The 20,214-nt window shown below is 40.6% G+C and overlaps 1 protein-coding gene across 1 annotated transcript in view; it reads right to left on the bottom strand.

Annotated features, from left to right (window-relative positions):
• Positions 1 to 3,695: 3,695 nt before the first annotated feature.
• TEX14 (testis expressed 14, intercellular bridge forming factor) overlaps positions 3,696 to 20,214 on the bottom strand; it is a 32,339-nt gene continuing 15,820 nt past the window's right edge. Inside the window, exons 15-31 of the mRNA XM_037372113.1 lie at positions 19,741 to 19,820; positions 18,947 to 19,195; positions 18,302 to 18,399; positions 17,811 to 17,978; positions 17,157 to 17,250; positions 16,359 to 16,449; positions 15,441 to 15,503; positions 14,227 to 14,354; positions 13,244 to 13,431; positions 11,591 to 11,642; positions 11,017 to 11,088; positions 9,169 to 9,246; positions 7,649 to 7,766; positions 7,357 to 7,452; positions 6,271 to 6,362; positions 4,912 to 4,975; positions 3,696 to 4,730 (exon numbers count right to left, since the gene is read on the bottom strand). Coding sequence (XP_037228010.1) covers positions 4,697 to 4,730; positions 4,912 to 4,975; positions 6,271 to 6,362; positions 7,357 to 7,452; positions 7,649 to 7,766; positions 9,169 to 9,246; positions 11,017 to 11,088; positions 11,591 to 11,642; positions 13,244 to 13,431; positions 14,227 to 14,354; positions 15,441 to 15,503; positions 16,359 to 16,449; positions 17,157 to 17,250; positions 17,811 to 17,978; positions 18,302 to 18,399; positions 18,947 to 19,195; positions 19,741 to 19,820 — 1,765 coding nt within the window. The 3' untranslated portion in view covers positions 3,696 to 4,696. The remainder of the gene's footprint in view (positions 4,731 to 4,911; positions 4,976 to 6,270; positions 6,363 to 7,356; positions 7,453 to 7,648; positions 7,767 to 9,168; positions 9,247 to 11,016; positions 11,089 to 11,590; positions 11,643 to 13,243; positions 13,432 to 14,226; positions 14,355 to 15,440; positions 15,504 to 16,358; positions 16,450 to 17,156; positions 17,251 to 17,810; positions 17,979 to 18,301; positions 18,400 to 18,946; positions 19,196 to 19,740; positions 19,821 to 20,214) is intronic.

Genomic DNA, 20,214 nt, shown 5'->3' with positions numbered 1-20,214 from the left:
GCCAGCCAGCTCGCATCCCTGCCCTCCTCCTCCAAGACTGCCACGGTTTACAATCCAATCATCTACACCTTCATGAACAAACAGGTGAGAAAGCCATTAGCTAACGAAATCACAGCTTCACTGGGGCTTCTGGAAAACAACTTAATGGTCTCACAAAATGAGGAACCATCTATCCTACCTGGAAGCGTAGGTGCAGGCTCGATCCCAGAGTTGCTGTATAAGCAGCAAGGTTTTGGGGAATGAAATGGAAAGGGACGGAGCAGCCTCTGAGCCTGAACAAGAGCTCATTTTCCGCTTCCATGATTTTATGGGATCAGGCAACTTAATTTTAGATCACAAACTGCTTGTTCAACACACAAAGCAGACAGAATGAATCTTCTGTTGTCCATAAACTGCCAGAGTCTGCAAAGAGTTAGGCTGGGAATTGATTAGAGACCTCACCCAAAATATGTCAGTGTCCACCCCTCAGCCTCTGCCTCCAGGTCTCAAGGTGGACACCAGCTTTCTGCCACAACGCGTAACCTGCCCCTTCCCTGCCGGTTTCAGAGCTGCCTGCTGAAAATGGTGGGCTGCGGTTACCAGCCCTGGGGGCCGGGAAAAACCACCCCAGCTGCCCCCAGCCCCCACCTCCGCATTGCTGCAGATGGGCTGTAGAATTAGGTGACACCATCTCACCCTAACTGCAGCTTCAGGCTCTGCCCGTCACGCCCAGCCTCGCTCAGCATGGGCACAGGGAAGGGCGGTGCTGTAGCTGCTCCCCACACCCAGGAGATGGGTGGTACTTAGAGGGGTCCCCAACAGCCCTCACACAGTCCCCAGAAAGACACAGCGTTATCTCCTTGTGCAAGAGGAGCCAGCCCTGTCATGGGATGAACTACAAACCTTTTATTTTGCTCTCCTAAGGAAACACCCCTCCTTCCAGCCCCTCACCTCAGGGAATCAGATGTCTTTTAAAGACCACCGCCACCACACATACACCAACACCCTCCCTCCATTTTTTCTCAATGCAAAACATCCCAAGTTGCTGTTCAGCCCCGGGCTCAACACAGGCCGGCTGTGATGCCACCTCCAAAGGGTCTGTAGGACAGAGCCGCACGCCCGGCCACCAGCCCCAGGTAAACCAAGCCCTACTTGCATTGCCTGCCCTCACCATGAAGTTTGGGTCACACTGTTAAAGTGGTTAAAATCCAGCAGGTATGTTTAAGTGCATTAATAAATAAACATTGACAAGTTCACATGCATCTGTTTTACCAGCTTGATAGAGGGTTGGACAGAAAACACTTCACCTCCTGCTACTACAGCTGGCATTCCTCTCATGGCCAAGTGCCACAGATGACATCATAACAGATAGCAAGGAAAAATGCAGTTCAAAGAAAGAAAATTATATTTTTTTATATATATTTCAGGCAATAAGGAAAGGTCTTAAATCCATTATTTCCCAGCAAGGGTGAAACACAGGTTGTAACAGGCCCCGAGGACAAGGCACAGCAGAACCACTGCTGCCCTAACAGCCAAGACATTAACAGAAAGCAAAAAGACACCAAAGCCTGTTGTGGGGGGCTGGGGGTGGGGTGGAGTGGGTGGGAAAGACCAAAAAACCTCCATGGGACTCCACAGCTACACACCAGATATTGAATCTCAAAACACAACGTTTGTCTACACCAGCTGCAATTACACTTCTGGGCTGCGACGCAGCTTATGTGATGTAGGAGCCTATGGATAAGGTTTCTAAGTGCAAGGTTTAGACACCACTACGACAGCAATTCCCTGAGACTTTTTATCAAATTCCTCTAAAATGCTACCAGCAGCCTGTCTGCCTTCGCAGATGTCTTTCAGGTTTTGATTCCGAACACTTACATTGCTTTCAAAGCAAGACTTGATCCACAGTCACAAGATTTAAAGGTTCACTCTTCCCTCCACAGTTTTGTTTCTAAGGCACAACATCCACATGGACAATCCCCAAACATGCCTCACTCCTCTCATCCTCCCACCATCTTCCACAGTTTGTGCTGTTGCAGGAAACCTGTGAAGGACTTAGCGGGAAGCAACGCTAAAAGTTGTTCCTCACCTCAGTAAATTGCCTCACCAGCATGCAGCCCGCCACCTGGTAGCACACAGTCAGAACGGCCATCGGAGCAGCACAGGCTGTGATGAGGTTTGGGAAACAGAGGGCTTTTTTTTTTCTCTCTGAGATTCTCTGCTCCAAAACAAGAAGAAAACAAAAATCCCTAAACCAAGACCAGTATGATGACAGATACAAGGGAGCTGAAACATGGCTGCTGAGACAATTAACGGTTGCTCTTTTTGCTTGTCTTCACTCAAACCTGCCGCAGGGTCCTGCGGGGAATGGGGGACAGGACGCCCATCCTCGTCCCCGTGTCTCGACCTCCCTCTCTCCGCTTGCTTTCCTACATGCTGGCAGCTCAGAGAGGAATTAGTACAGCTCAGTATCACCGCTTTAATTTAATTAATTGGCCTTTCATTCTCTGGGAAGCTGAAAAGCAGCATTAGATGGGCTCTCTCTGATCTCTGCTGTCTTTTGCTGGTTCTTGTTTAATGGTTCCTGTTAATTACAGCTTTTGTGTCCGTGCTTTATGTTATTAGGATGATTTACATTCATGCTAAACTTAAATCTGGAAAAGTACAAGCAGCTGAAAAACTAAAATCTCCAACTGCTGCGTTCTGGCCTTGATAAGGAAAGCAGACAGGCTATGGGACTACTTGAAAGGCCCTCTACCAACAGAAATAAAAATTCTCCACATTAAGATTAAAAAAAAAAGATAGGGAAATGGTTCACAGTCTGCTCACCATTTGGTTTGACAGATAAAATAGAAAAATAAATCCAAGAAGCTAAGGAGATTTCACATGTTACAAACCAAAGTGATACATAATTATGTGCTTGTAAAAATACACGCGTGCTTGCTCCACTCCACCACACTGCTGCAGCCCTGCAAGTTATAATTACTTTTCATTTAATTGAACAAATCTATGAAACCTAAGAAAACATTGCCCAAAGTGAGAGGGAATGACCCTCGGCTATTTGTCAGTTATGGGTTGCAAGCCACTAAGGACAGAATCACACAATAATTCACAATTTCACTTTTGCATGCATTTGTCATTACCCTTTCTGCCTTGCAACAGGCTGCAGCAGAACCCAAGGCTTTGCACAGCTACCAGCCGATGAGAAGTAGGATCTTGTTCCAGCAGTTTGTAACAAGAATATAAAGTTCTTCTGCCTGAAGCCAGGATACAGAACACAGAGAAAACCGGGCAACTGCAAGTTGATACGAGCCCGGGTTAGTAAATATTAAACTTTTGCCTGGACAGAACCATGTCATGCTCGAAAGTGAGCCCTGTTTCCCCTGCGCTGGCACTGCTGTCAGCCTGAGGTGCAGAATTCAAATGGCAGCCTCCTTGCTGCTGGCCCTTCTGCTCTAGCTCTATCACTACCACAACACGACTAAACAGGTGAGACTTATACTTTTTCTTGCTCTCTTCTGAAGAAAGCTCCCCCGAGTCTGCCAGTTTGCAGCATCTTCCCTGGAGTAGCTCTATAGGTATCTAGTTGCATATATGGTCTGATGAGGGGAAACACAGTTCGTAAAACAAGTAAAAAACAAAACAGAAACAAAACCCAGAAAAGAACCCAAAAAAAGAACATCCAAAACCAGAAAAAGAACCACATGGCAGCACAATAACCTTGGAAACTTTTATTAGTATTGTTAAACCAAATTAACTGACAGTTACAGATAGGCACCATTTCCCTATGAGAACAGGAACGAAAAAGCAACCAGCACACCCAGGTGTACACAGGCAGCTAAAATCCCAGTGTCTGTTAAAAAGGGACAAGGACAGTCTTCACACCTCCTGCACCTGAACAGTATTTATCACAAGAAAAGATAAATATGAAGTTGCTGTGCCCATCAAAATCCTCATCCAAAGCTCAATTATATCCAGGGGCGCTTTTTTTTTTTTTGATGAGGCCTACCAAATGTATGGTTTAATTAAACAACAGTTACCTTTGCAATACTAACCAGATTTTCTCATATTATTGTCTAATGCTGACAGGGAACGTATTGCTGCACTTGCAGTCTCTGGAGAACACTGCCTTTTTCTCATTAGCTTTTTACACAGCAATTAATCCCCTTAATCAGTCAAATCAGTTCAACGCTAGATCACAAAAGCGCTAAGAAAAGAGAAAACAAGAAATTACCTTGTTAAATATAATGAGCAAGGAAAAACATACACTACATGGGCTTTAACAGTGCTTCACACTCCAGCATGGAAAAATTTAAGTGCCTGAGTAGTAACAGCATTCCACAGAATTACCATCATTGTGTCTGTAACATTAAAAACTGCATAATGCAACAGAGCAAGAAATTCTTTTGCTTATGAAAGTGTGCATGCACGGAAAAAAACCCCACCAAGCAGCCAGCTTCATAAGGATCTTATGTTCACAAAACAGTTGAGTTCTGTGGTATTATTGATACTGCTTTTACATGCAACAATGGTGTAAAACTAGTACAAACTGTATTACAAAGTCGAGCATTAGTTTTCCTTCTGTACTTGCTGCTGCAGTTACAGGAAGTCGGAGCTTTACAATTGTGTGTGGCCAAAAAGGGTTGCAATTCGCAGGCTGTATACTGTATAAGCAGCAGTAAGCAGGTGATATATTAGAACTTACTATCCATTTTAATCATGTAGGAGAGCTCTGATCCAAAACAATTATCCTGTAGGGAGGGGGAAAAAAACCACCCCAGTTACCCAGTTGTTTTCTTACATCAAACTCCAAGTTGAAGGGAATGGGATTTCCTTTTGCCTTGTCAGCATGGAAAACAAGACTGTATCTCATACAGCCAGAGAATACACAAATTTCTACCAAAGCCAAATTTAATTCACAGAGAGGCTCACCTGAATGGCAAAGATGAAGACTGCTCTTCCTGTGAGTGGAACTTCTGATCTTCAGGATGCATGTCTAAAAAACATGTCATTTCAGCTCAGCACCAAGAAGCCACACAACACTTCAAAAAGAAAGCTCTAGTTTTGTTAGCACATGGCAGCATGCTGAATCAAGCATGACAGATCTCTTTGCCAGATCCAGTGAATACGCACTTGTAATCAGAAACCAGCATCAGCTCTGCTGTATTGGGTGCGTTACACAGGACCCTCTTTCAGATCAGAAGTTACTCTGTTTTCAAAACCTGAAGCCCAATCCCTACCAGCTCAGTTCTACAAGTCTGACAGAAATAGGGTCATATCTGCTAAATGATGTTACCACCAGATCTCCGCATTTAAAAACTATCATCAACGCTTCCAAAAGTTACTAGTGATGTGGGACATTTCAAACTTCAGGTGCCTAACTGGGAAGCAAAACCTGTGTTGTAGAGCTGCTGTAGAAATGTTAAATGCCCACAACACTGAAGATCAGCCTCCTTTACATCATCTTGTGCTACACACTGAAAAATCAGAAGTTCTCTCTGAAAATGAAAGGCTACTGCCCTTTTCTTTCCAGACAAAACGCTGGTTCGCTCCTATTCTTTTACATAGCACTAAATGCACATTCACTTCATGCAGGTATGTCAATCCTCTCCCTGTAACAAGAAACATCTTTAATTGAGAAATGTTGGAAATTGAAACCTTTTACTTTAGCTGTAGAATAGCAGTCAGCTTTGACAGTTCCTAAGGGAGATCTGGACTTAGAGAACAGAGGAAACACTTTTATCTTGTGTTTTCTTCCTTACTTATAGTTTCTATTAAAAGAACACCAGGGGAGATGAGACGGAAACAGATGTTTAAGGGATTTAATGGCATTAGCATACACATCACAGGTAGATACCAATCCATACTGAAGGCAACCGAAGTCCTTACAGTATGAAGCATTTAGGTGCCTAAGCCAGAGCAGCTGAGCAAGGAACTGGACAGACACAGTATTACCAGCTGGCTTTCAGTGCTTTCGAGTCAGTAGAGGAAACCACACTCTCATTATAAGAGACACTCTACAACTCCAGCAAACGGTCCACAATGTTGCTGGTCTCAACTGCCCTGCAAAATTAGAAAATTTTCAAGGGCCTCTGGAGAGCTTAAGTCTAGAGCAGCTTCCTCTCCTTTAAAAGCACAGAATAGAAACAATACCCAGATGAGGGAAATGAAGAAAAGCAAAAAACCTAGCTTGCGCAAGCCTGACAAATTCAGTGCTAACAATATAATAAATACAATACTGCCCAGCACAACATCCAGTACGTTACAGACAAAGAGGACCTTCTGAACTACCTGCACAGCTTTCTGGTGCTCTGCCTCTGGCTCCGCATTCCTCTACTGCCTTCGTCCTTCCAACATCTTCTGGATCTTGCAGGCTTGCAGCCCTTGAATGATAAGAGTTTTGTGTATCATACCAATTTTTTGTATTTTCTTCTAGACAAGATGAACACAGAGCACTAAAACAGAAGCCTGTGGAGAAACTAGATTCCTTTTTGTCTTTACCCTGACCTATAATGGGCATCCGCCTGCCCCAACCCCCCAAAAAACCCTGCCTCTTGCCCTCCAAGACTATTGACGTGCTTCAGCTTTACATCCACATGCAGACTTCATCAATTCCTTATATAACAGCATTAAGTAAACACATGGGCTTTGGATCGAGCCATTTATGAACATGGTAGTATATATACTACAGGAATCAGTCTGCCCAATCAGTTGGCAAGACCCTCCTGGTTATCACGACATTTGCCTTCGATGTTCAATTAAAAAAAAAAAAAATCATTATGCCAAACACAAGAGCATCTTCTGTTCCTTAGTAGGATATATGTTAGGAATGAGTTATGACTACTCTCTGGCATTTACTGTGGAGTTGTTCAGAGTTACTAGGCTCTGATCTTTAGTTCTAAAAGTAAAAAAAAGTTATTTGGGCTATGAATCTTTTCTTTAAAGTGATGTATATATGACTTCTGCCATCGTCCTCATTTCCTCTTACATTGCCATGACAGTATAACCCTCCTCCCAAACTTCAAAGTCTCTTCTGAAGAGCTTTCACGATTCTGTTCTCTTAACATACATTCTTCTCTATCTCAAAAAATCCACCATTCTGTCAATTTATCTCTGATTTTTGTAAAGACTATACACTGCCTTCCAAGCCTACTGAAGTATTTGCTTTCCACCTACAGGAAATTATATTAACAAAACATTCTTTTCCCTTTCAATTTAGTATGGAGAGTGCAGATTTATGAATCCAGGCAAGTTCCCTGACACACTACTCTGAGGAGTGACAGCCCATTTTCTGAAAAGTCCTGTACAGATCTATGCAGATCTGTACACAGAACATGAACAAATAAACTTATGAACAAAGTATCAATATCAGCTAACCCAAGTGCGTGTCCCTGAGGTGGTTCTTGGATCTCCTCATCTCCAGGACTTGCACAGAGCATTCTTTCTAAAATATCATCAAGGGTAGAGTGAACCCTGTTGAATAAAAGATTTAAAATGGATGCTGGCAAGTTTAATACCACACACTTTAAAAAAAAACAGTCATCATTATCTGCGTTCTTAAAAAAAGCTGGCTTACTGCAAGCACTGAATCTTATTAAAATATACTGGAACCTTAGTCTAAATCTTTGCAACCCAAAGCCAAACATGCCTTATTGTCCTTTCTCCATACCTTTCTGTTTCCTCTGCTAGATTAAATGACTCCTTAGTCCATAAACTATGATTTCTCTTCGCACTTCTCTCAGATTCTGTTTTTGACTCCTTGTCTTCTCTTTTAATTCGCTCGGGAACTATTCACATAAACAGAAAGATTTTAATATCAAAGGTATGAAGGAAGATAATAAAGAAATTAAAATGTATTATTATTTACTGCACTTGGGAAACTTCCAGTTGTCCACTTTTCAATTACTTTCCTTAGCCATCTGATTTTCCACCAGTTAAGCAAACTCACATTATCGACAGTCAAAGGTGGCCAGAGGCAAGACCTAGATAAATATTTTACTGTAACACATTTTTAGATTCAAAGGACTGAACATTTTGCTTCATACTAAAATGAAAAATGCGTGTGGAAGTTAATCTTTAATCTTTCCCCTTACAATCCTAGATACGGGACAAAAATCAAAAGAAAGCCTGTGGACGTTAGCTTTGTTACCCTACTTAGCAAAATCCAATGATATCCCCCCCGCAAGACTTATCTCACGAAGTTCTGTTCCCTACAGCATGTGAATATATTCAGCCACCTTCTGCTAAGCTATGATAAGCAGGAAGCAGTAGGCTGTCACAAAAATGGAGTCTGAAATAGCTGTACTTTATGCAAATACAACAAAACCACAGCGACTGAACAGCAAGCAATACACGCTGCTGCATTCCTTACCACCTAAAAACAAGATACTCCTATGAATACAAGTCCCAGTAGCTTCTATCCTTTGGGAAAAGATCTAACAAAGCTGTAGGATAACACAAACAAGTGCCAGTATCATTCTCAAGTGACTATGGTATTTAGCTTTTTACCAGACTAACTCATGTTCCGCCTTTTTTTTTTCTGACTCACTGGAAAAAAATGTAGAGCCTATAGAGATTTAGGTTTTCTGCTCCTCTGACATTACTTGCTGTACATCTAAAAATTATTCCCACTTATTACTATTTGCAGTTTCAGAAGCACAAAGATTCAGTACTGCTATCTTTGGTATCTTTGTAACAGAACAGGAAATATAATATTGATTACCCCAGTGGATGCTATTTCCTTACACTGTGAGATCAGAGGCATTATGTTTCTTATTCACCATAATGAGATAAGCAGTCAGTGTGCACTGGCCACTTTCTCAACTGAACCACCCTCCCAGAATGGGAACTTCAGCTCTCTTTTAACCGAGCTGCCAACCACTCATACCTTTGTGGGGCTTGTCACTTGTGTTTTAACACAGCATACATTACAGTGGTGTAATAGTAGAAGACTAACTCTGATAGTCAGACCTGCGAGCCTTCCACACCAGATCCCCATAGACTTCAGAGAGTGAATACACAGAGAAAGACAGCAAACACTGGTGGAAGCAAAAACACTGCATATAACCAAAAAAAGAAAAAAATTGATACAGCTGAACGTACAGTGACAAGCATTCAGAGTAACTGTGCAGCAATTCAACGTTAGTTTTTTTATCTATAATATTTATGTTAGGACTACTATCAACTAACCATTTGTTTGCACTCCGCAGTCATACAATCCCTTCTCTTCAAAGTCTTGAGCGATGGAATCTTGCTGCTTTAAATATTCTGTTAAAACCAACATATTTCCTTACTGATCTACTCCTCCTAAGTTGACGCTCTACAATCTAAAGTACCATATTACTTTATCCATCCAAACCTAGATGAAAACTTTAAAATAATTAGTTCATATATTGATCCTAGAAATTGTCTCTGATCATCACTTATTCACTTGATGCCAGTCTCCACATCTTTGTCTTAGTAAATGAGAAAATAAGAAGATTAGAATGTGTCTGACTGCCTCATTTCTAAAAGGGCATAGGACCTATACACATTTAATTACCCCAATCTCCAGTGTTAGTTTAAGAACTTTATAGCCAAATAGCCAAAGCAAATTCTTCTGTAACACACACCAGTGTAGTGGGTTTGCATGGCAAGGTTTTGGTAGCAGGGGAGCTATAGGGGTGGCTTCTGTAAGAAGGTGCCAGAAGCTTCCCCCATGTCCAATAGAGCTAATAACAGCCAGCTCCAAGACCCAATGCTGGCCAAGGCAGAGATGATTATATTGATCAGTGATGGGGGTAGTGCCTCTGTGATAGCATATTAAGAAGGAAAAATGAAAAAAAAAAAATTTAAAAATCTGCACCAGCAGGAAAGCGAAGTAAGACTACACGAAAGCAACAATTCTGTAGACATCAAGGTCAGCGAAGGAGGGCAGGAGGTGCTTGAGCAGATTCCCCTGCAGCCTGTGGTGAAGCCCATGGTGGGGCAGGCTGTCCCCTCAGCCCGTGCAGGTCTACAGTGGAGCAGATATCCACCTGCAGCCCACGGAGGACCCCACGCCGGAGCAGGGGGATGCCCCAAGGAGGCTGTGGCCCCATGGGAAGCCTGCACTGAAGCACCTTTGCTGGCAGGACTTGTGACCCCATGGGGGGACTCACGCTGGAGCAGTCCATTCCTGAAGGACTGCACCCTGTGGGAGGGACTCCACACTGGAGCAGTGTGCGAAGAACTTCAGCCCATGGGAAGGACTCATGATGGAGAAGTTGATGGAGAAGTGTCTCCCATGGGAGGGACCCCACACTGGAGCAGGGGAAGAGTGTGAGATGGAAAGAGCGGAAGAAACAATGTGAGGTAAACTGACCATAACCCCCATTCCCTATTCCCCTGCACTGCTTGAGGGGAGGACACAGAGAAATCAGGAATTAAGTCAATCCCAGGATGAAGGGAGGGGTGGGAGGAAGGTGTTTTTTTTCTGATTTGAATGATAATAATTTAAAATAATTTTCCCCAAGTCGAGTCTATTTTGCCTGTGATGGTAATTGCTGAGTGACCTCCCTGTCCTTATCTCAACACACAAGCCTTAGGGTCAACCCACTACAACCAGTAAAACCAATAGTTTTTACACTGTGTTCTGTCTGAAGATGTACGTGATTACAAAAAGAAACATAAGTTACTGAGACTAAGCTCTGCAAAAGTACCTGAGGGATGCAGCTGCGTGGCTTGCATTCATTTTAATGGAGAAAATGCATTGCTCTGGGACACCTTTGAAAAATTCAGCCTACACAAAATTCATCTTGGTGTTAAATTACATCCGCACTCAACAGGCTAGCTGCTTTCATCAGTGGCAACTAACCATTACCTGAAATGCAGAAACTCTAAGGACTAAACTCGATAACTGCCCATTATTTAAGCTGTTGATGCCTAACTTCCTAATCATTGACCTGACTGCAACTGATATGGAAGCTCTTGTGTATTTTAGTAGTGAATGATTTGGGAGAAATCCTGATTGAACACAGCTGGCAACTCTCATACCATTTGGGGTGAAGTGCCTCTTACCAATTTCATCCAGCAGCTCTTGGACTGGTGGAGGCAGGTCATCAATGAGCTGGTTAGGTGCCTCTGAGACTGCTGAGGTAGGGAGAAAAAAAAAAAAAAAAAGACGACTTAATTAGCAGTGATTAATCCTTAATAACTGTGATATAGGCTTACATCATGACAGCATCTTGCTGACGTATTTCATTTATCAACCTGCACAAGCCCAGCTCATTCACATTTTATCAAATAACCTTAAATAGTTTCATGATGGAAAAATCATTGAGAGCTAGATTTGCACATTCAGTTCAGCTCTCAATCCAGTATTGCAAATTTTAGGCCAGTAATATTTACACTTCAAACACAGGTTGATTAGAGGTCAGAGTTCTTAGTCCACAGGTGCAAACACAAAATCCATAACCCAATTATCACTAGCAATACACAGTTGTGTACAAAGCTATTTATCCCTAAAAATAGAGATGCCTAGGAGGAAAAGGGAAAAGAGAAAAGGGGAAAAGTAGTAAAACTGCAAAATTTCTTTTCAAATCAGTTTCTCCATTGATTGATTATTCTGTTTGAGCTAGGTCAAGAGACTTACCAGATGCCTTCCTGGTGTTTCTCAAGGATGAAGCAACTACTGGCAACCCATCCTGTGTAAGATCATACAGAATGAAACACAAGAAGGTACATTGATGAACTGCTTGCCTTCAACCCTCCCTTTCAACGTACTAAATCCAAAATGAGGTAAGGCCTTAATTAAAGCCATAGCTGACAATTAAAATTTAAAATCTGCTCTTCAATCAGTTCAGAATATGAAAACAGAGGTAGCAGCATCCAGGCAAGCCAGATGTGTGATTCTGCTTAGGCTGCTGTGCACTCATCTTTTAGCTGGCCATAAGATACTGTCAGCTACATAATCTTATCCATTTCAAGACTACGTATGGACAATTGGATGGGAATTTTCTGAAGAGACCGTTCCAATACCTCTTAAGTTCCCATTCCCTGCTTTGAATCCTTAATTATTAAACCCAGGCACACCTATTCAGCAAAGAACCCCCCCAAACCCAACAATTTGTAATCACAGACAAGTTCTCACTGTACTCAAAATGAAAACAGGTGCTTCATGCACTTAAATCGTAGAATAAGATTTTAGACGAGAAGATTTTAGACGCAACCAAGTATCTCTGCAGAGCAGTCAAGGCAGCACTGCACTGTTAATGGGCTTAAGGAATCCCAACTGTCTGCTACACAAGAAGAAAGACACAGACCTAACCTGATGACAACAAATGCAGTCGCTACTGTTCTGGTTGAAGAAACTCTAATTTAATCTTTAAATGACAACTCCATCAATGAATAAGAAAGGCATAAAGGCAACTATTTTATATGTAACTGAAAAGGTAGTTAAGATAAAGCTGTGGCCGCAAAACACCTTCAGTTCCAAAGAGATTACTGGAAATCACTACAGTGACCTTGGAAACTGTCAACTCCAAAGAGAGGATTTTTTTGATATAACAAAGTTGATAACATTATGCCACGTCTGTGCATTAAAAGAATAAACTTAATCCCCTCATACAAGGGCTTTCTGAACATTTACTTGCTTCCAAACTACTATGTAGAGGCTTCCACCTTAGTTTTCTTAAGGAATCACTCATGTGCTGACTTACCTTCCCCCACTAAGTTTTGAGAACTTTTCAGTTTCACCTGAAAACTTACACACTTGAACACACATGCACATGTATTAATTTTCATTCAAGTTTATTCCCTACTTCCACATAGTCAAAAGCCCATAGTTCACAATCACTTGTGAATTCCGAGTGGCTCAGATAACCAGCCTGCTGTTGCCTCCCTGGAGGACCCACTGATCACCATCTCCTCTCCCAACACCAACATATCTTTTCTACCCTACCATTTTGCAGATACTTGTCACTTTGGTGTTCCAGGATTACCAGATTCAATGCTGGGAAATGGCAATTCTTTACAGCCAGGAAGGAATGGAGGGCAGATAAGACAAGGCCACTTTGATGGTGGTCAACATTTACATAGGATTAGGTGCAAGGGTAAGTCAACTCTGCATAACCAGTGGCACACACTGCTTTGAAATCAATCAGAACTGTTATGTCAACAGATCCAGGCTCCCAAAACACAAAGACCTAGAAGTATTTCTATTCTCATCTTGCATTTATTTTAAGGAGAAGAACTGTAAAAAATATTTTAGAGAATGGCTGACATAAGGTGTATTTTCTAGACTTACAGGCTCGTTCAACTTGGATGAGCAAACTCCTGAAGCAACTGAGGGAATTCCAGTGCTCCTTCCCTCTTCGTAAGCTGTAGTGAATGTCCTGGACACTGCAGAGATCTCTTCAGAACCACAAAAGGAAGAATCTGAAGCTACTTCATAGCAGTGTTTGTGTTTGTCGAAGGCTATTGGAATTTTTTCTTCTAGAATTAAAAAAGGAAAAGATTATAGCAAAGCTGGAAAATTATTTTTGAATTTTTCTTGTCTTGATCACATCTCAACTGAAGCAGAAAAAGATTTCTTGTACTTGCATAGGAAACTTAAGAAATTATTGTCCATAAATGATGTCTAAACAGAAGTCCAAACTGATTACCTAGAAGCTCCACCTCAGAAATTATTTATGCAAAACTTTGCCAATTAAGAAATTTTGACTATTACACCAAATTAATGCAAGTACAAAGCAAATGATAATTCATGGCTCATAAATAACACTTGAGTTCAACAAATGTCGAGATCACTTAATTAACACTCAGAACAAACTAAGTACTTATTACATTGTCTGTCTTCAAAATGATAAAATCTGCATGTAACACTCCAAATAAATCCTAAATGTCTAATAAAACAATTTCTGATTTATGAAGGCTACAATTAACTACCAAGTAATCATCCTTTGGAGACCTTTCAGATAGTAGTGTGTTCAGCTGTGTCCCCATAAATTCTCCTTTAGCCCTATGTTAGAGATTTATTTTGACCAAACAGGCTCTAACTGCAAAGTTGCAACTATCCAGACCAAAACAATGAGATTTCAAACAACAGGTACAGCATTTCTTGTGGTTACATATTCCAAGCCTGACATTTCTGCATCGGTATGATGTGAATGGAGTTTCCATGATTCACATCAGTGATTTTTGTATCAGCACATCTCGGTAGAAAGGTCTGACTCCTGGCACAGAAAGGTTAAGTAATTCACGGGTCCTTCCTTTTCCCTCTGCAGTTACCTGAGCTGAGCGGAGTGCTGACGCTTGTTGGCACATGACTCACTCTGGGCGTTTTACAGTCTACATCTCTGTAATAGTTCTCTTGCTCATAGGGGATACTCGACAAATCCTGAATATCTGTCACTGATCTGAAGTATTGAAAGATGTTCTGACAGTTAGAATAGCCACTTCCTACACTTGTGAATCACTAAATTCTGCTATATTCAGGTTCTTTAATTTTATTCAGTTTTATCTAGTTTTCGAGAAAGGAGACAAGACATTCCCTTTGAAAACTTCCCACAGAATTCTGGGAAGGCTAAAGATCACCTTTTTTGATAATCTTGCAGAAACAGAAAAAAGTTAATTATTTGCTTTCCCCTCCTTTACAGGATTTCTTAATTTTAATAACACCTCTATAAAAGCAAGCTCAGGACACTGCCTCCAGAAAGCGCAAGAACTTCAAATGTGAACCACTAGGTACAAAAGTCTCTCCAAAGCCACGTGAAGACCTCAAAGTTTAACAAAAATTAATGATCCATTAATTAAAACAAAATGTAGGTCTTGGGAGCCTTTAAAAGAATTACTCAGATAAACTGAAACTGCTAAAGATCTGCAGAGCCAGTGATGTCCACCTAAGTCATAAAAATTCTTAAGTGTCTGCAGGGCTGGGATTATATTAAGCAAACCAACATCTTCTGCAGATACACCCTGGATTACATAGTCCTCAGAAGAGCATGAAATGAACAGATGCCCACTGCTGCCAAATCACTAATTTCTATGCAAATCCCCATTATCTGTAAAAAGAACTAACTTTACTAGTTAAGTCACAAACCTGTTCTGCAAATCTTCCCTGAGAATCTCAATCACAAGACTATTTTTGTTGTAAAATTAATTTAGCTACATACTAACAATTTGCTCTTTAAAGTAATTTCATTTCTTCTGTGTCACATGGACAGAAGAAACAAGGAATTCTAATACTTTAATGTCAACAAGCACAGCCAGATTAACACTAAGTTAATTACCTATAAATATGAAAATACTTCAAACAACTGTATGCGATAGCTCTTTTATACCAATCTCCCAATTTATCACAAGAAAATATTTCTTTAATACTTCAGACAGATGTCTCTCAGTTTTGGTCTGTCTCAACTCCCTGTTTTGCATCAACACAAAACTTTTACAATGATAATAACCAACTGCTGAAATTTTGATATAAAATGGTCTGTGGCTCTTACTCATCTTTTTCTTTGCATTCTTCCGGTGGCTCCCACAGTATCACTTCTGGTGCTGCTTCAACACTGGAATGAGGGAAGAAAGGTCATATTATATTCACTCATCCTCTCAGAGAATTATGAAAATAAATGTATTTAGTCTTCACTCTCACAAAATTTTTAAAGGACTACCTTCTCTCTGAGGCAGACCACGCTCAGAGAAAGTGAGCAGCTGCTAACTCAGGAGGAACACAATGAAAGCTAAGCTATAGGGAGGCTAAGGGCTTTTTTTAAGAACTTCAGGGTGAGGAGTGTTTCACTTTAAGTGAAAGTACCCCTTGCAGTGTGAGGTGGTGAGTCTAACCAACATCTCTGTGTATTAGTAGAATATAAGATTTACAAAAATACTGGATATAAACACCCCACATTTGACAGATGAGACTGAAGTCTCCAAGTGTAGGCTGAGGTTACCTGGAGGCAAGATACAGTGAGCATAATTGCATCGGATTGCTCCCACACAAAGGAAAAAGGCATGATCTTCATGCCGCTTGAGCTCCAAAACCGAAGCACAACAAAATTAAAACAGATGACTGAAGCCTTAATTTGAATTATCTGTGCTCTGTTTGAGACTGTCGCTTATCAGTGTAAAAGGAATTGTAATACATACATGACTTATTTTCCTATTTTTGCTCCCTCATTAAGCAAAAACAAAACAGAAAACCCCCACCAAAACCACAACTGAACACTGTAAAAGACAAAATCCCACGAGACTTGTTAAAGTCCTTTTAGTATTTTCTTGGCAAGTAACAACGACATGTAGATGATCATTACCAGTGGCGGCATCTTATTTGAATATTAGATATGTAAGCAAAATTACAAAAAGAGAGCACACTTTATAACCTAACCTATGCTTGAAGTAAGGGTGAAAGTAAGTCTACGTACCTGGCTACAGGCATATGGCTGAGTTGATTCACTCCTAGCGTGTTACTGCCAGAGTTCCGCACTGCTGTGCTGCAGAATAGCATTTTTCCTCCTGAATACAAATAACAAATGTTCCCTCTTACTGGGTTTTGCAAACACAAAAGCAAGCAATACAACTCATTGAACAGGAAATTGCAACTTTATTAATTTTTTTGGTTCTTGTAACCTTTGTTGTTGTGAAAAGACAAATGTGTTTTAAAGACGCATTTTCATAAACATACAGCTGCCAGATAGTCAACCACTGAAGCACTGGGGAATACCACAACATTTACAAATTCGAGCTGAGAGGCAACAGACTAGAGAAACAACGATGATCCTTCCATTATTCTGCACGCACACAGTGTCAGCTCTTACGGTTAAGCTCAAGATCCTTCCAGCAATAAGAATATTAATGTGTAAATACAAGCCTAATTCAGTTTCCAGCACCACAGCAAGCTGCATAAAAAGATTCATCTTAGCCCTAGGGTAAAAACAAAATGATTGCAAATGAGTTTTGTTCTGTTTTTTTTTCACTGAAACACAGCAACATAATCATCGCATTCAACAATATTTCAGTGACTGCAAATCCCAAACCTTCCAAAATTTTCCAAAATCCTGAGTGTCCTGAACTCTTACTAAAATAATGAGTAAGAGACCAAGTGACCCTGAAGAATCAAGCTCCAGCCTTCTGACAGAGGAGTGCTGCTGACAAAAATTTAAGTGCAAAACCACTTTGTCTGCCTGACTCAAAAGTGCCTTCAAAAGAAAAAGCAAATTTACCTGAAACCTGAGCACCTGATCCTGCGTCTTCAGGTAACAGTTTCTGCAAAAATCTTTCACAAGCATCTTCTAATTTGTCCCCAGCATCTGAGGTCTGAAGGAGGGGGGAAAAAGGAAGCAAATTCAGTTTCTCCCAGACAAGCTGTGAAAGGTAGGACAACTCTCACAGGATGATGTTCACAACAATCAAAATGGAGAGAAACTTTTGAATTCAAGAGTTTATCAGCAAATAGCACGGATTGGATTGAACAGTACATACAATAGTTTTGAATCAAGAAATGAATGAAGATTCTTTTAAGACTATTGAGTACTATAGTTGAGAGAGCTGCGAAGGCAAGGCTGAGATTATGAATGCCTAAAACTGCTCAGCCACAGATTATTTAACTGCCTAGTAAACAAGTTACAGAAAACATGCCCCTGGTGTTTTAGGAGTCAGGGTTTTAGTTGTTTGGGGGTTTTTTTGTTTTTCAGTTTTATTCAGGTGAGGGTACGTGTTTTAAAAGAACAGGATTAGAATTTTCTTTTAGGTAAATCTTTATTTGTAAGTATTTTTTCAAAAGAAAAGAAAGAATAAAAACTATCATTCTGCTGTTTTCTACAGCTCTTCTTCAGATCAAATGGGAGCATAATAAAACCACATGTTGCGTAACTTACTTCCAACATTCTTGACACAGGCTTCATTTCTGTCTTTTCTGTTATTTTTACCTCTAGTTCTGAACTTCTCTGAGCAGTAGGAGGAGAGAAATAATCAGGATCAGGAGTCAAGAATTTTTCAGACACATCAGGAGATGAATTAAGGGAACAACGTATGAATGAATGTACCTGTGAAAGACATCATCATATGAGATGCTTTCTCCACTCTCTATTAATATACATTTTAGTCAATAACGTTAACAAATACTGCATGAAATTGAAATTGTCATTGTATTTGTTGAGTTTCAGCCTACCTCCTGCTCCTCTCCTTACATTACCTTGATTGTTTATAGAATCAAACAAAAAAAAAAAAAAAAGGGGAGGCGGGGGATTGTTAGACCACCTGAAAAGATCAGCTGTTGTGGTAGTTCACTGTGCAACATGGAGAGACCAGGCTAAACGGTTTTACAGATAACTAGCTGCAATGAGATTTCTTGGATTACTATACATACTCTAGAGGGATTCTCAGCTTGCTGAGGAAGGACTGAATTCATATGAATAGCTATTCCAGGCTCCACTTCATCTTGTGATGGCGACTGGCAACTTCTCCCTAGGATGTCAGAATGGAACAAAATTATTAGGTAATAACATGAAGTGAGTGATCTGAACCACTAATGGAATATCAATGAGTAGACAGTAAAACTACATTGTCTGTCAGGAACATGGAGAAATGACATTTAAATGCTCACGTCCTTAATCTAGGCATGTGAAGTTTTCCTTATTCCTTCATCTGTAACTATTACAAAAGCACTACCCACTGTGCTGCTACAGAAAAAGCATCTCTGCAGTCCAACTGAAAGAAACAGAAGTGTGAAAGCATACTGATGGATTTGAGAGCTGCCTGTCTCCCATGCTGGTAGATAGTAATCAATGACAATGAAGGGCCTCCAAGCTCACTGGATGTTACCTCCACCTATTAACATGTAATACCCAGTCTATTATTTATGTTCACCAATGACTGAGTGATTGGCATGCTTTGGGGGCAAGACTCTAGAAGGTAAAATTGACAATTATTGTAACAAAATCACAGCAGCTGAAATCTGCTGGAAAACAGAGAGACAAAAGAGAAGAAATTATTTTTGGTTTTTCAACCTTACCTCCAGAACTTCTGAATGCAGACTCCAGATCACTTTCCTCAGATTCAGATCTGTCCTCACTGCCCGGATCACCAGTCTGCCATCTGTATCTTTGTTGGTCTTTACTTTTTTGGACTCTAACAGTGACATGTTGAAAGGGTTCCTTTATACCCTCTGCTTCACTTTCAGATGTATAGTCACTTGCTGGATACAGACAGCCAAGTTCTAGCTGTCCTGAGGCCACTCTTCTGGCCATTTGCTTTACTTCAGCTACACAAAATGAACAAAATTACCAGCTGACACAACAGAATCTGGACTTTTTAAAGCATACCCTCTGTTTCATTGTATCTGCAGACTTGGAAATGCTGAAGTTATAACCCATAAAATCCTTTATCACGAGAAGAGCTAAACACTTCCTTCTATTTTAAGGAAAGCTTAAAACCTGCATAAATTGATATGGACAAGTCTTTACCTGAACCATTTTCGTTAAGCTTGCAATTATTCATGCCTGTACTGCCATCCACTGGTCATTGCTATACTACCCGTTCTAAATTCCTATGCTGTCCCTCCCTGACATCCTCCAAAACAGGAACAGAAATACCTTGAGCTTTATATTCAAGCCATTTTAATGGCATTGTAATTATTTTATGCCCTGAATGTGCAAGACACAGGATCCTACTCATTTGGTTTTCATCCAAGAACAGCTTCAGCAATTAAGGCAGAGAGACCTTTCTTAAGTAAGAAAATGTGTAAATTTCAATGCACTGCAGTAAGACTTGCTAACATTAATGCCAAGTTAACATGGATTTACTTACTCCTCCATTCTGATTGAATCATCCTTCTCTCCTCACTTATTTTTGTACTGTAAATTTCAGATCTTGATTTTGGATAGCACCTATAATAAATCGTTATGAAACGCATCAAACTCCGTTAACGCACAAGTGTATTAAGTATTCCCAAGTCAGTAAAAGACTAGAAGTTGTTTTAATGTTAATTAAAAGGCTGAGAGCACACATGTTTTAAGAATCCAACAGAACTAGCAGATTGAGCCGTAAGAAACTTAGAAAGCACAGACAGTTATTTAGGTCTATTATAGATTAACCAGACAAGCTGTACATGAAAATCTAGATTTCAAGAGCTGTCAACTGCCTTCAGATGATGTATCTATATAAACACTAACAGACAAGGAATGCCATGTAGATGTGTTTTATTCCGGTCAGTAAGGTGATCAGTGGACAACTGAAGATACTCAGAACTTCAGACTTGAATACCAACAATCCTGCCTCCAA

Source organism: Falco rusticolus, chromosome 1 (assembly GCF_015220075.1).
Source record: "Falco rusticolus isolate bFalRus1 chromosome 1, bFalRus1.pri, whole genome shotgun sequence".
In the NCBI taxonomy this organism is placed as follows: Eukaryota; Metazoa; Chordata; class Aves; order Falconiformes; family Falconidae; genus Falco; species Falco rusticolus.
Note: the sequence above shows the minus strand (reverse complement) of the source record. Positions and strands in the feature narration are given on the sequence as shown.